The sequence below is a fragment of the Cyprinodon tularosa genome, unplaced genomic scaffold (assembly GCF_016077235.1).
Source record: "Cyprinodon tularosa strain WSP-4 unplaced genomic scaffold, ASM1607723v1 ctg260, whole genome shotgun sequence".
NCBI lineage: Eukaryota > Metazoa > Chordata > Actinopteri > Cyprinodontiformes > Cyprinodontidae > Cyprinodon > Cyprinodon tularosa.
In genome coordinates this window covers 678,838-695,698 of record NW_024038962.1, presented here as the reverse complement: position 1 = coordinate 695,698, position 16,861 = coordinate 678,838, and the positions used below count along the sequence as shown (strand labels likewise).

The following is a 16,861-nucleotide window of genomic DNA, read 5'->3' as shown; positions in this document are numbered from 1 at the left end:
CTGTCCATCTACACAAAGTACTGTAAGGTGACATTTAGTTGGAGAAACCGCAATGGGGCCCTAATTATGCCGCAGCTTCCAAGTATCACAGCTCAGGTGGGAGAATCTTTTGACAGATAAGACAAATATCCAACATTTCATAAAGCTGACCTCTATTATAGAGCGACAAAAAGAAGGCTATTGTCAAAGAAAATGCTTTCTTTGAAGTCTAATTGTTTTTTCTTATGTGATAGAGGGCAATGCAAACATGTAGATAAAGGTTTCCTGATCAGACATGATTAAAATTGGAATTTTACATCCCTACTGTAAAACATGATGGTGGTGGAATCATCAATCTGTGGGGATATTTTTTAGGTAGCAGTTCTAAAGGAAAGGAAAGATAATGAGACCTGACAATGTGGTCTTCAAATAATCTTATTGGTCCTACTAGTTGTCTTTCATCACTTTTATTTCTAAGTCAAGTCTAAGTTCTAGTCTTCTTCTACTCATATCCCACATTGTACTTTTTTTCTGGTCTAAATCAGTTTCAAAACAAAAATAACACGTCTTTCAATTTTAAACAAAACAGCTATTAAAAAAAAGAAGAAAATAACCATGGACAGAACATACATATATTCCACAGACCTATTACCCTACCTTGTATATCATATACATTAAGTAGATCCTTTACAGCTTGAATAGTAACTGCATAACTATGAGGTAAAGGCTAAATCAAGCAGCCACACTTCTAGTAATTTCCAGAAGCTCTGACAGTCCTGGTGTTAAATATAGGCATGTGATCATGGTTGTCATATCAAAGGCTTGCAGTCTACTGTCATTTACGCATTTAAATGTGACTAACAGTAGGTGGTTTATGAATCAAACTGAAAAAATGCATAATAATATAATAAATAACTATTATTAATGATTAATACTTTATAATAGTAATTGTGGTTTGTTTAGTCTTATATTTGTTGGGTCTGTTTTTTATTAAAAAAATATAAAATATCTTTTTATAACTATGGGTATATCTCATAAGATTATTTGTGACTGAATTTGAAAGTTGAATGTGCGGAAATTATCACCATATCTGGGTTTGAGAAACCAGTTTTGCAAATGTTTTTCTTGTCTTGCTTTAAAGCCTTAGAATCAGACAGTAGAGCTGTTTTTTTTCCTTGCTTTTTTAATTATTTATTTATTTTACTTTCTTGGCATGTTTAAATTTTTGAAAGAAAAAAAAAAAAAAAACGGGCTATAGTGTACACTATCGACACAAGAACCAAGGAAGCAAAATAAAATAAATTTCAAAATAAAATAGTTTATTTACATTTATAGCGCTTTGGTCATTTGTTAACAACTTACCAATCACCAAAAGTAGATATCTTTGTAATTAGTATAACTATTTTAATTTCCCTGTTTAGATTGATCTTATTGCTTCATTCTTTCAAACATTATTAATAAATTGTTACATCTAATACAAAACACGAGAGAGAAAATACAATTTGTTTACTCTGGACCTATTGCTTACATATACTTAAATGCATCCCAAAATAATTATTTCCACTATTTAAAATAAGCTATGTCTCTGTGCCTTTGTTCTGTAAACTTAATTATATGAAACATATGAGATGTGCTATTCTTCTGGGGTGATAACATTTTTTTACACAAGCCCCTTAAATAAAGCCCTAATTTAAAAATAAAATCTTTATCTAAAAAGCAGTCCATTTATTGGTTTTGTATCAGTTTTCATGGTTAGCGACCTAAAACATTCAGCTGCAGGAAAAAACAGCAACAAATCTATTGGACAGAAATGTCCTTTTTTTGTATCTAAACACAAATGATGATATAAATGACATTTTTTCAACTAGTTTAGAATAAACTGCTAAAAGAGAGCCCCTTCCATGCATGCATTTTATGTGTATCACAAAGTGTAGGGTTGTTTTTGCAACTTAAATCTTTTAGGAGTTGATTATTGTAGAAGAAATAAGAAATCGGCTTGTAAACAACCCACACTGGAAAAACAATCTCGAAATAAGTTAAAATTTCCTAAATTAAGTGTATGTACTATTACTTTGAGTAGGTAAGTTAGATAGTTTGCCAACAGGATGAGTATTTTTACACTTAAAATAAGATCATTAGATAATATACACTTGAAATTAGACAATGCAATTGTGTTTTCTTATTTAAAGTGTAAATTGTCTTGTTCCATTGGCAAAATGTCTCTTTTACCTCCTCAATCCAAGAACAAATGCACTTATTTTAAGAAAAAAATGGCTTATCTAGATTTGGGTTTTTTCCAGTAATTGCTGCGTAAAATGCCATTTTATTTTGAAAGATCTAAAAGGGAAGTCCATATAGTTGAATCTTGCTGCACAGTTTTTAACCAGCAGGCTCGGGTTGCAGTTTGAAATCTAAAATTAGGGAGGCACCCCCCCTCTCAGTAAATGACGCAAGGGGCCCAAACTGGAGCGTGTCGTCGTCTCTGCGCTCCGCTGATAACAGGACTGGGGGCCATGGAGACATTCCTCACAACTCCCTGCTGTTGTTGCCGATGACACGGGGCTGCGTGTATTTTTTAGCTGCTGTTGTCATGTTTTCGTAACGGCCCTGCCGCTTCTCTCGCTATAAAGGACTGCCGTTCAAACATGCAGCTGTACAACAGCGTTCTCACACACTATCCGAGGGCGTCTAGGTCCGGGAAAGTCACTGTCACTCTGTCCCCGGCGGCTGAGCGCTCCAAAGGGGCCGCGCAAAGTTCCTCTGAGGTCGACGGACAACTTCAAGTGCGCGCAACTTCATCTACCGACAGGGGTGAGCCAAACATGCCAGCCCTTTCCTGTTATGAAGCCTCATCGGTGAGGCCGGTTCACTTCACATCTACGGCGGAGATAATAATCCGTAGACCCGATGGAGTGGAGAGGTCTGTGCCAGTTCACATCCTAAAGGAGCCCAATAACAAGCTGCAAAGAAGTGAGAATCAGCTCTACAATGACTGTGATTCAGATATAACGGTGGTGGGGATGGATCATGTGCCTAATGGGACTGGTGAGATGTTTCCAGGTAATCATGTTTTCAGGAGCAACAATATCAATGGGACAGTGAGGAATTCATATCAACCAGAAGCTGCTTCACAAACATCTTCTAGAAGGAATGGATTTCCTCTGGTTGACATAGAAGAAATGTCTCCCGTTGGTTCATCCAGTAAAGACTTTAACAAGGAGAAGGCATTTGAGCTCAGCGTCCTGCAAGAATCTCAGCCACAGAGATGCCAAGAAACGGGGTGCATCAACGATAAGGTTACCCGCTACCTGGCCGAGGTGGAGAGGCAGAACAAATACCTCCAGGATAGGCGCAAGTACAGGTACCACATCATTCCAGATGGCAACTGCCTATACAGAGCCGTGTGTAAGGCGACATACGGGGACCAGGCCAAGCATGGGGAGCTGCGGGAGCAGACCGTGCACCACATCGCTGACCACCTCGACGAGTTCATCCCCATCATCGAGGGGGACGTCGGGGAGTTCTTGATCAATGCGGCACAAGACGGGGCATGGGCCGGGTATCCGGAGCTGCTAGCCATGAGCCAAATGCTGAATGTCAATATCCACCTTACAACTGGCGGCAGCCTGGACAGTGCCACAGTATCCACCATGGTGCACTATCTCGGGGAGGAGGATGCCTCCAAACCTGCAATCTGGCTCAGCTGGCTCAGCAACGGTCACTACGATGTTGTCCTGGATAAGCGCCTCCCCAATCCGGAGTACGAGGACTGGTGTCGACGATCGCAGATGCAAAGGAAGCGGGACGAGGAACTGGCGAAATCAATGGCGGCCTCGCTGTCTAAGATGTACCTTGAACAAAACGGTTCTGTTTGAATTTAATACTGTGTAACAGTGGACATATTTTGTTACAGAAGGAAAGATAGACTTATTTTGTTTCTACCTGCTTTAACTTATTTTTGTAAGATTTCTTGGCTTAAATGTATGTGCAGTGCACAGACTTGAGTTTTCTATTTACAAGAACTCCAGGATTGGAGTTTGAAAGGATGTATGGCTGTTTTTTGGAAGATTTTAGTTATGTTGATCTGAGTGAATATTTGAGTTTGTTTTCTTGAAGTTTAAGGAATTTATTAGCCTTTTGTTTGGCTGACCAGTTGGATTTCTCTGACATATGTTGTGTAGCAGTTGCCATATATTTGAAAGTGGGTTCCCTGCAGTCTGGAATTTGCTTTGGAATTTGTCATTTCTAGGTCTGAATGAGTAGAGGAAAAGAAAAGTTTAGGAAAATGTTTTATATTATTTTCTATTCAAAGGACAAAAACTAATATTTAATGATTGCAGTGATTTTATTTCTAGATGACTTGCTTTGTCTTTTATTTGCTGCACTATGACTTGATTTTTACAGTTTATCCATTATCGCTTTGATTTTTGACTTTCTGACTGTATGTACTCTCATTCATTAAAAAAAGGCAACTTTACTACCTTTTTAGCTGCAGCTAACTTTAAATTGAAGTCTTGGTAAAATGCAAGGCTGATTTTAAAATTAAGCTGATCTAAGTTTGTTAAGACAACAACAAAGACTGTTATATTTCACATTCCAAATATTAGGATCTCACGTACACAAATAAATCCAAAATGTTCCCAAAGACTCCTCAGAAAACTGCCTATTTGAATCAGGAAAGCATGAGATTTTAAAGTGAAATGTTTTAAAACCTATTTTTGAAATACATTGAAATCTTTATTGCATTTCTGCCACTTTTTATGCATTTTGTAGAATCTCCTTTTTCTTTTCTTAGCACAAAAGTTCCAACTAGGCATAGGGTGGAATTCTCTTTGTTTTATCCCCTAGCAAAGCATTAGCACAAAAGCACTAGATATAGTGTTAATTAGATATAATTAAATATAATCTAATTGGTTTTACTTAAAGCAGTAATGTATTCCTAATGCTATTCAAGCAAAATATTACAGGTATAACCATTTTTATTTATGTTTTATTATTTACAGTCTTTAGAGACATGTTTAAAATAGAGACTTATACTAGCTGAATTTGGCGTTAGTTTTAGAGCTAATATGCACTAATTACTTATTCTAAGGGAGTTTGTAGTTTCTAGCTTGTGACAATTTGTTCTATTCTTTAATCTGAAATAACCCAAACTACAAATTCCTTTCTTTTTTAGCAAGTGACAAGTTTAGTAGTTTTCCTTTAGTCATAGCTGACCACGAGAGTTGCACCAACAGTTAGCTGCACTACTTTAACACACCTGGAGAAAATTCCAGTAACTCCAGCACTTTATCCGGTATCTCATTCTACCAATTATAAACTCTAAGAATGTTAGATTGTACATTTTAGTACAAATCTCGTTTTACCATCATACTAGTATCCTGTCCATGCCTAGTCCCAACATAATTGTTGGAATTTAACTTATTGTCATTTATTCCCAGTGATTTGTATTAATGTAAACAATTTCATGTTTTTGGATTACTTCTGAATAAAATAAGACAAATGGACTTCACTTTTATTTTGAATTATGTCCACAGTTTTATTTCTCCAACTTACTCTTATTTGTATTGCCTGAGCGTCTTTCTGTTCAAAATTGTGCTTGACCACAGTTGAATCAAGTTAGGACTGATAGAGCAATGCCAGAAGTAATCATTACACTCTTGATTTTATGGGAATAAAATCTTGTTGACTTCAGCCAACTAATCAACTTAGAGTAGAACTAAAAAACAAATTGTAAATTTATTATCCTCATTGTTTATGTTGGAAGTTATAACCACTAACATAATGACCACAAACACTGATGTTTTAGTGAAAAGCTAAACACGCCTAAAGCTTCAGCTGCTGTTGTATTTGTAAAAGCAAATATAACATCTTATTAAGGAATAGAGTAGCAGGTTTAATGTGACTAAATGACAAATGTACAACAATATAAATGTAAAGGTAGAATATATAATCCCAAGGATTTATGTACAGAAAACGATGATGAAGGTAATGCAATTTTACAATAAAACAAGGATCTTCTCCAAATGAAAAACGGAAGGGCAAGTATTCTATAGCCATTAATCAAATCAATCATCATCCCAGTGAGGATTTGCAACAACAAAAAAAAAGTTTGCAAAAGAATAACTTTCAAAAGAGAGCAAAAAAAAAAGAAAAAAAAGAATACCTCAGTCTAACTGCAGCACATTCCAGTCTATTTTTACAAAGTCGTTGGAAGGATTTCCAGAAATACCTCAGCTATGGTTTGTTTCAGTAAATTATTCAGAGAACAGGAAATTACTCTTTATTCTTTTATTTCCTCCAACAAAAACTACCACAATGCCAGAAAAAAAAAGAGAAAAAAAAGAAAAGAAAAAAATACAGTTCTGCTTTTCGGCCAAAAGATGGCACTGTAGACTCTGATACTATTTCCAAAATTACCCGAACGTCTAAATAATGCATCCAGTATTTTTAATTTTTGTTCAAGTTTAGGGATGATCAGAGCCTCTAATGCGAGTTATTTAAAAAAAAAGTTCAAATGAAATATTTTTTGAAGTGATGCATTTATGAATATATTGCGTTTTTCCATTTAAAGTTGAAAAATCTTAAGTTCTCCTTTAAATAACCTTCCAATAACATTAGTGCTTTCATTATTATGGCCGATGGCCGGTGTGTATTAGACCTGCCGCTTATTGAACTGTATTATGTTATTAGAATCATATTTTTTACAGTAGTGGCGCAATAATGCAGTCATAGGCTTATAGAAGAAAGTTTGAGTCTTCTGTCTAATGCGGGAGGATAGAGAGGCTCTATGTGGCGCCTGCGTTTCCTCCATAAACAAGCAGGCGGGCTGAGCGGAGCAGAAGGAGGCAGGTGAGAGCAGCCGGTTTCTCTGCAGTGGGGCTGTTGCAGGCTCTGAATCAGCGCATAGGGAGAAAGAAAGTCACCGACAAACGCAGACTCTCTCCTGCAGCGTGCGGTTCTCCGTGGAAGATCCCCACGCGCCAGGACGCACTGACCAGCTGGGAAAGTTTACGGAGAGGATCTACTTTCAAACGGCCAGTATGTCTGGACACCGGGTGCAGTTTGCGGACCTTCCTCCCAGTGAGCACAAAGAAAGCCCCAAATTTACAAGTAAGGAAAATTTAAGACTTTGAGATGAAATGGTTTTCTTTTCCGCTCCCTAATATGTGTAGATCTGTAGAAACTTTCATACGTCTCATTTGCTGCTGACTAAAACCATACTGTAGATTATCACTGATACTTCATGGCATGTTTTTTGAGCCCTAACTTTATTATGCATTGTATTTATGATGTTTACACAGAATTTATTTTAAAAATCCATAGTTTTAGGCTTTAGTTGCTCCCTGTTTCTCAATCACAAGCTACTAGAAATTTGATTATATTGAAAAACAAACTGAGGATGTGATGATAAATTACAATCAACCAAAGACTGTTCTGTCATTTCTGTTTCCCCTGAGCAACCCCCCCCCCCCCCCAAAAAAAAAAAAAAAAAAAAAAAAAAAAAAACATTGTGAACAAGTAGAAATAAAAACTATGGATATGTGGGAGGTCAGGTCTTGTCATTTATATACAAATAATATAAATATATATATATTTCTATTACCTAACTTAAACCACATTTTTAAGGTGACATATATAGCCTCAGCATATTGTCTGATGTGATGGAGGTTTTTCCACCTGATTCTACATTTCCAAACTGTTATTAAAAATATGTATTAATGTCTTTATAGTTTCATAACTCATAATTATAGAACAATGTAAGGGTTTAGATTCATTTAGTATAGTTCTATAGTTATTAATTGGGGGTTTCTAGTGCTTCCCTGCTAATAGTTGACTGCATCTTTTCCACTGCAAGGCAGTTCAGCCTCTGTATGTAATGACTCAGAACAGAGGGACCCGGAATTCAGGCAAGGCAGACAGTGGCATAACTTAAAGGGGAACACTGTTATTTTTACATTTGTCCCTTGATTTTACATTATCGCATCCTGTTCTACTCACCCATATGAGTTCTGTGTCATTTGGAGCCGTTCTGAAGATATTCCGTTTGGTTATATCCAAGTAATGTCTTCCTATGGGCAACGACTTGAAGATAGAAACTAAACTGTTCACAATTTATTCTTTATGGTACGCCCGGCATTCATAACATGTAGGCGAATCACCGTCCCCCAGACGGCCGCGGTTATATTTTTTATATTTCTATTTTTTAAAAACAAAGCGGCGTGTGTATGACGTCATCCGCGTGCGCCGCCTACTGTTCATCCTTCTTGTCCTGTCAGCTGAACTGCTGCTATTTTTACTCACATGACTGGAAGATGTCTAGTGCTACTACCACAGATGATCTCGCTGTCGATATGGAATTTAACGATTCAGATTTGCTAGCAGAATATATAAGAGGTAGAGCGTAGCCGGGTGGTGTAATGTACATTGGTTAAATAAAGTAAAAAAAAAAAAAACAACCTCCAGTTCGTCATACGTCAGACGTCATACACGTGCCGCTTTGTTTTTAAAAGATATAAATATAAAAAATATAACCGCGGATGTCTGGGGGACAATGATTCGCCTACATGTTATGAATGCTGCTGTACCATAACGAATAAATTATGAACAGTTTAGTTTGTCCCTTCAAGTTGTTTGCCCATAGGAGGAGGTTACTTGGATATAACCTACGGAATATCTTCAGAACAGCTCCAAATGACACAAAACTCATATGGGTGAGTAAAACATGATGTAATAACGTAAAATCAAGGGCCCAATGTAAATAAAAAAACAAATTCCCCTTTAAAAAGCGTTTTCTTTAAGCAACGGGCTGTGGATCTGCAGTAGCAGCGGCTAGGGCGTCTAATGCAGGAACCTCTGAAGGAGAGAAACACAGGTTAGTGACCACGATAATCTGAGAGAGGATGATTATGAATGCGTGAGTCACTAACCTGGTTTTACAGTTCAGTCCGACAAGACACAGCAGATGCTGGCAGAGAGTTCCAGACACTGAAGCCTAAGGCTACGTTCACACTGCAGCCTGAAGTGACCCAAATCCGATTTTTTTTTGCCCATATGCGACCTGGATCTGATCTTTTCATGGCATTCTGAACAGCACAGATCCGATTTTTTCCAATCCGACCCAGGCCACTTGGCTATGTGGTCCTGAATCCGATACGAATCTGATCTTTTCAAGTGCGACCTGCGTGTGAACGCATGACTGAATGTCATTAATACCTGACAAAGGTCACTATTATGCGTCAGAAGCGGCAAGAAAAACAAGAACCATTGAAAAGATTGTGTTTTTATGGATGGAAAAGACCGCTAGATGCGCTCCGGCACTACCATCCATGTTTACTTGCGGAAAAAAGAGCATGCTGGCCTGTGACGTCATTGCGTCCACTACTGCGCATGCGGGACACTTCGTTGTATGACTGCAGTTCACACAGGAGATCACATACAAGTCGCATATATTTGGAAATATGAACGGCAACGTGAAAAAGTCGGATTTCACAAAAAAATTGGAATTGAACATCAAGGCCTGCAGTGTGAACGTAGCCTAAAAGGCTGCATAACTGGCAGGAGATCAGAGCCAGAAAGATGATGGAAGACAAGATAATAAAAAGGTGAAGTCAAGAGGCAGATCAGATTCAGTCCACAGTAGAATCTAGCAGATGTCAGAAGACAGGCAGGAAAACAGATCAGGACAGGGAAGCTCAAAGTTCCAAAAGCTAAACGGGCCAGGATCAGAACAATCAGAACACAATAAGTTATGCTAGAAAAACTCTCACCAAAGGCTCAAAAATAATCTGGCACTGATAGCTGGGACCAAGGAGTTTAAGTAGATACAGGTGGATCAGATAAGCAGTGATGTGAACAGGACAGAGTTAGACAGGTAAATGAAATGAGCAATTAAGTCAACCATCAGCGCCAAGATCATGACACTGTAGTTTTATCAATGCACTTGTTTCCTTATCTCTCTCTTTTAAAAAAAAAACAGATTTCTTCCATAATAATTTACCATGTTATACTTTGTAATTTTTTTCTCTCCAAGTTTTAAAGTGCTTTTTTAGTTTAGTGTGGCTAAGTGGTCCCCAAAGAAGGGTGTGCGCTCCCTGGAGGGGATCGGTAGATATTAACTAAATAGATTACCAATTTTTAGAGGAAAATAAAACTGATATATTAATTGCAATGTGAATTAATCAGACTTTGAAAGTGTTAGTTTTAAAGTGGAGACATTGCAGTTTATGTGATTGCAATTTTCTTTACTGCAGCTAATATTTCTTTGCTAAGTATTTAAAACGGTGGTTGGAGGGCTTCACAAAACTTTCCTTTGAATCAAAGGGTGCCCAACATGAAAAGTTTGGAAAGCATTTGCATTTAGCCTACACATTACATTTTCTTCGAAGAAATTTGAAGAATATTTATAGTTCAGTGTGTGTATTAGCAGGGATGAAAAGTTAAAAATATCCAAATATTAACTTAATTTGAGATTACCTGACATACAGCACTTGGTACATATTGGTGCTCTATGAGGGTTGCCCTTTGCAAACACTCAGCTATGTAACTTCAGCAGGTTGGATCTGTCACTGAAGGGGTCATGTGACCCAGAGTAACTTTTTACAGCAGTCTACAGTGAACAATCCTTTCAACCATGTAGTAGTCAGCTACAGCTCAGACTTTACGACAAAACCGCAGGGTTTAAAAGTTCATGCTCGCGATATCTGTTCTTACACTTTACTGCCCAATGCTCTGATGTAATCCGACTGCTTTCACTAAATGTCCAAAAACCACACGTCTGCCTTAGTACCGCAGATAAAAAAATCATACAGCTCATGCCCGTCTTAATGCCATGACTGAATATTTAAAGAAGTTTAAATATACTTTTTTTGTATTGTCATTTCTATTTGTATTGTCATTTCTATTTACAGGAATGTAGTGTTTACGGACCCCCCCCCCCCCCCCCCCCCCCCCCCACACACACACACACACACATACACAAAAAATAAATAAATAAAGAGTGTAATATATATTTGTAGGCTGACTAATTACTAATTATATTATTGTAAATACCACAATTTTTTGAGCAAGTAATTCACCAGGTTTTGGCATCAATGGCAGTTGCCCTTTCTAAGATGCTGCAAAGTTTTCCCTCTTGGGTGAGACTCCCTATCAATGAATATAACGGGGCTTATACTTCATCTTGACCTTGAGAACATTTTAAGAATCACTTGAAAATATAGACATCTTCTTTTGAGGATGAATAAACCAGGACCACAGTATATCAACCACAGAAGACAAAAAAAATGTTCAAAGATGGTTTGATCTTTTTCATATTAGACATCACACAGCTATGCTTGCTGATGTTGCCGTGTACTGCAGAATGGGGAAGGAAAATGAGCTCATCTCCATAGTGACAGATTGAGTGACAGAACAAGTAAGCCAGGATATAGTTGGAAAATTGCATTTACTAAAAATCTCTTCAGAAGACAATTTTCATTCCTTTGTGTGATTTTTGTTGTTTTTATTTGTGTATGTGGGACGTACGCACACACACACCTACACACACGCTCACAATAGTCACAAAAGTTTATAACCAAAGCATTTGTGACAATTTATCATCATGTGTTCTATATATATATATATATATATATATATATATATATATATATATATATATATATATATATATATATATATATATATATATATATATATATATATATATATAATGCATAATATGTAACTTAGTGGGTCAGTAAGATTCGTTTTGATTGCACAGGGTAGAAGTGCTGATGCTGTGTGTAGGTTAAACTCACATTGTATGCAGGCAATGTGGGGTTTATGTCTGCAAGAACACAACAGCAGCTTCAGCAGCCAACCACACATTCTGACTCAGCCAGTCCTTTCCCCTGCTGCTTAGTGGCAGGTGACATGGGGTCAGGTTTCAGTTTCTTGATCTTCTTCAGTTCTGATGCACATGCTTATAAAACATGATCATGAGAACAATTCATGGTGTTGTTCGTTGGTTCTTACTGTAGCATACTGCCTGATTCTTAGTTATTTAATGCTGATACAATCATTTAAATGTAACATAGCTGTCCAGGGTGTACCCTGCCTTTTGCCCACAGGCTGCCGGAGATAGGCACAGACCCCACCGCAACCCTGATGGATAGATGGCCCCTTGAATAAACATATTCAATAAACATAGTGCCCTCTATTGGCCAGGTATAGGCATATACTAATATATGAAAATAAGTAAAGAAGCCTGATGGAGCCCCTGAACTAAAATTTTGTGGAGCAAACTTTTAATCAATGACTGAAATCAGGTGTTTTCTGTAATGAGTCAGACTTTTACACCTGCTAACAGTTATGCTGGTTTACTGTTTTTTTTAAGGTAATTTATTTTTTCCGGGACCGTTTTTTTTTTTTGAATGATTTTCTTAAACAAAACAAAAAATCTATATCTTATTTTAATAAATTATCATCTTGTAAATTTTTATTCATATTTCTTGATTAGTTTTTTTTATGGTTATCAAAAATACCAATACTCCAAAAAGTACAGATGCTCACTGCTGATACAGTGCTGATTTGGAATGGTATGAGTCCTAAAAACGTTTACGCATTTTTACTGTTGTTAATTTTAGAGTTCTGGATTATTTGCATATTTAAAAAAGGAATGTCTCAGACAACCTTCACCAGACTCTGTTCAGCTGATGCTCTGTAATTAAATGTTCATGTAAATTGTCAAAAAATAAAAATAAAATAAAGCACATACTTATGACTGCCAGTGCTGTTTACTATCAATGTTTAAAAAAATCAACTTTGTCACATCTCTTTAGCATGTTCCACTTTTGAAGTACTCCCCTTTTTTATACTCCGATTTTCCTACTGTGTCAGGATAAGGGATGTACATTATTTTAGGTATGCTTTTAGGTATTTTCCCCTCATCCTCTCAATAAAGTGACCATTTGGGGCATAGAGGTTATTGGTCACACATCGACTGATCACATAATAACTAGCTGGATTTATCAGAAATGTGGTCATTCAGATGTCAGTTTAGCTAATCGAGGAGGAAAGAATCTTTATCAGTGCAGACAGAGCATTTGCGTACCTAATTGAATAATAACGCTACATAATGCTCCTGGCAGTTCATCACTAAAGACATTTGGGTAACTTTCATATCAGTGCAGACTACATGCTGTATTTATGGCATCTTGGAGTTGCAGTCATTCACACACAATCTAGTCTGATAACAGAATAAGATCAGGATCAGCTGAAGTCTAAACTGTGGTGTTCTTTATCTCAGGTTTCCAACAATATTTACTGCTTATGTCAACAAATCTAGACAGCTTTTCTTTATAAGTGGGTGGAACATTTTGCTTGGTATTTCATTTTACATTGCATCTAGGTTTTCTTTTGCCTCTCTTTTGTTGAAATATTCTCACTTCCTTAGTTGCTGCCTGGAGAAAAAGCAATAAACCTAATGCTTTTTTGCATACTTATCTCCCTGTGTGATAGTTTTAGGAATATGGTGAGATTTTTGTTGGAAGTGTAAACACAGTTTGAGTTTCTTTACCAGCTCTTTATTATTCAGACCTTAAAAGTAAAACCTGCGTTTGCATCGTATAATTCTCTGTGACAGCTAATCAAATAGAAATTAGGATGAGGACGAACTGTCATATTTTTCTGCAGTATTTATCTATTTATGGGCCATGCATTATGTGCAATTTAAACTGCTGGTTACTGACAGGTTTAAAATACCAAAATATGGTAGCAAGCCGTCCAAGATACCACACAGTTGTTTTTACTATTAATTAAACATGCATCCCTGAAGGGTTGCTCAAGTTCCCCTAGAGCTCTAAACAAAACTTTAAACGTTTTAAAAGAACACTGACATGCTGATATTTCCTGGGTTGATTAGCCGTGTGTTCCAGTGGTGTTCTTCGAAAGGGTGAAAAAGCAAAATATGAATGGAGAGAATAACAGTCCAAACATTTCAGATGAGTTTTTTAGTGGTTTTAAGATTTCTCAAATTGTAGTTGATGGGAAAATGGGGAAATTGGAAAATGAATAGAGATCCAGATCGAGAGACAGATAAAATTCATTTAGGATTAAGCATGCAGCTTTCCAATCCAAGATTACAGTAGTTAGTATGATGGTGTCCTAACAGGGCGTTATCAGCTGTTTCTCTAGACATATCTGACATACTACTAAATTCAGGTTTAATCATAGTAATCGTGTTTCATGCAGTGAATTGAAACTTTTTGTGACATGTTAGGACCTTAAGGGCCTGATCCTTAGAAGGGCCTGTTATCTTAAGAAGGGTGCAAACTTGTTGGAATCCACAGAGTGGATCTTCAAAAAAGGTGCAAAGTTCTCACATTTCCAATTCAGCAGACAGCGTCAGAAAACCTTATTTTTGTTACCAAGCTGTGCAAATGTTTTGGTGGAGGATATATATATATATATATATATACATATATATATATATATATATATATATATATATATATATATATATATATATATATATATATATATATATATATATATATATATATATAAATGTAAAAATGTACTATGTGCAAAGCCCTTTTCTAAACCTGAAACTATGCAGGCCGGCACAACCTTTATACAATTAAACAAAATCAGAAGAAATAATTAAAGTTGAGGCTTATTTATAAAGAACATATATCAGGAGAGCCTGCAAAGAGACACAAGGGCATCTCTTCACAATAGGGATTTTTTTTCTCCCTCAAATTAATAAAACATGACATGCATAAAGCGAGGTTATGTTTTATTGCTTATTATGAGATTTTAAGATCATATTTCTAAATCTACAGCTTTATTAGTTAAAAAAAAACATTTCAAAGTGTGTGTGAAATACACTTTGATACAATGGTACATATATTTGTGACTGACTTAATTCATAGTGTATCCATACTGTATTATAGCTCAGAAAATAAATGTACAGCATCAAGACATGACATTTTGTTCCATCATCAAGAGTGAGGAAGGCAAATCTGAATAAAGGGCAACCTAAGGAAATAAAGATAAAGAGGAGGTGGTGGGAATAATATTTTTACAAGACTAAAAACAGAATGAGAAACACGACAGGGGTGGACAGAGATGAAGTAAGACTTATGCTGAATGTTCTTGTGGTTACAATCAATCATGGTAGAGTCGTCATCTCCGTCTTTCTGACTTATAAAGCTTTGCATGCCTGATGAATTATCCGTCATCTTCTGTATTCTTCCGCTGCTGGAGGCTTCAGTGTCTCCTGCAGTGGGACGCTGGTTCTATGGAGGAGGAACAGATGCTTTGTTGTCGTTATGTTTTTCTAAGCCATTCCCCTGCATGAAATCCTTCCTGAAGCTGGCATGATAAAGTTGCCTAAGAGATGCTTGCTTTAAGTGTAAGACTAAATCACCAATGGTTTAAGAGAGTGGGATATAATGAAGTTTGTCCGCTCTGAAAGCAACTAGAGATTAAAGGAATCACCTCCTTTTTTTGTCACACATGGAGGCAGCTAGAGAAACCGCCAACAAACCTGTGATGTTGATAGTCACCATAAAGGATCTAAGGTTTGTTAAAATATAGAAGAGAATGTTCTCGGTTAAAACGAAAACACCCAAATGGTTTGCATTGCACCCAAGAGAGTTGTTATTCATCCCACCGCAAGATGTGGTTTGGAAATAGCTGCTCATCTTTACTAGTGATGTGAGACAGTGTCTCTTGGTGTAAGGACTTAGGATGCAATCACAGTCTCCATATGCTCTTCCCAGCCACTAACTATCCATGATACACTCCCTGATTAAGGATTCTTTTTCTTTTTCCTTTTTTTTTTCCTAAATGAGCAATCTGAGTGCAAAAAAGGATTTAGCCACACATGAGTTAAAAGTCAAATAACCTCCCTTTGATGTAGCAGCCAGGTCATGTTCAAAGGAAAATGTCAAATAGGTGTGTGTGTGTGTGTGGGGAGAAAATTGGCCAATTTATATAAGAGTATATGCTGATATGCTCATACACACATGCGCTTGTATGGTGGTGCTTGATAATGAAGGTTTTGCAAAGCTTATTTCTCTTCCACAATCTGATGAGGTGACACTCTTTTATTAGAGGTTAATTACTTCACAAACTGATCAGGAGATCTTAGTCACTCCGGGCAAAAATGAGTTTTTTTTAACGGACACACAAATAGGTTTCCTTTTACCCGTAGGTTGATTCCATCAGACCTTCTCCAATGTCTAAGACTATAACACTCACTACTTACTTCAGTTGACTTTTTCTCTATATGAAATTAAAATTTTGATATTTCTTTCTTCGTTTTTTTGCAGTAATGTGTGCCATCTGTATTGATAATATTGAATAAAATCCAACCTAGCACTTCATGAGACATGGCCGTCATGTTACTCCATCAAGTAAGATATAAACTTTACCAGAAAAATAGACAATGGAAATACAAGAGGAGACACGTGAAACACCATCAGTATGGCAAAGGTGGAGATTAGAGCTGTTTTAAAGATTACATATTTTACCCTCTTCCTACTATATGATTACATTTTTATAATTTTCCCCAACACCTGAGTTTTTATCCCACATTCAGACGTGAGTAGAGTTGGAGTCAGATCCAAATTCCAAAAACTATTTTTATTCAACATGTTGATGTTGTCTCAGACTTTAAATATGGCATTCCCACCGTTTTTGAATATAGGCAGTTTTTTTGGATTTAAGACATTGCACACCTTGCTGCTTTACGATGTAAATGGGTATATATTTAGGACGAACACATGTCCTGTTGTTATTTGCAGTTTGATCAAATTTGCATGTACAAAAATGATTTAAACCCTTTACTATGGAAGAAAAATCTTTATCGGTATTAAAATGATCAAACCCAGTT

The 16,861-nt window shown here is 36.6% G+C and overlaps 2 protein-coding genes across 2 annotated transcripts in view; both read left to right on the top strand.

Annotated features, from left to right (window-relative positions):
• Nucleotides 1-2,350: 2,350 nt before the first annotated feature.
• On the top strand, nt 2,351-5,480 carry LOC119785992 (OTU domain-containing protein 1). Its single transcript, XM_038289019.1, has one exon. It carries the CDS (start codon nt 2,625-2,627, stop codon nt 3,852-3,854), a length of 1,230 nt encoding a protein of 409 aa, XP_038144947.1. The 5' UTR covers nt 2,351-2,624; the 3' UTR covers nt 3,855-5,480.
• Nucleotides 5,481-6,816: 1,336 nt separating this feature from the next.
• Nucleotides 6,817-16,861, top strand: part of si:ch211-285f17.1 (sickle tail protein homolog) — a 155,799-nt gene continuing 145,754 nt past the window's right edge. Inside the window, exon 1 of the mRNA XM_038288995.1 lies at nt 6,817-7,092. Coding sequence (XP_038144923.1) covers nt 7,023-7,092 — 70 coding nt within the window. The 5' untranslated portion in view covers nt 6,817-7,022. The remainder of the gene's footprint in view (nt 7,093-16,861) is intronic.

Bases quoted from the DNA above. Each gene is read 5' to 3' on its own strand.
- LOC119785992 (XM_038289019.1), top strand. From the start codon at position 2,625: ATGCAGCTGTACAACAGCGTTCTCACACACTATCCGAGGGCGTCTAGG.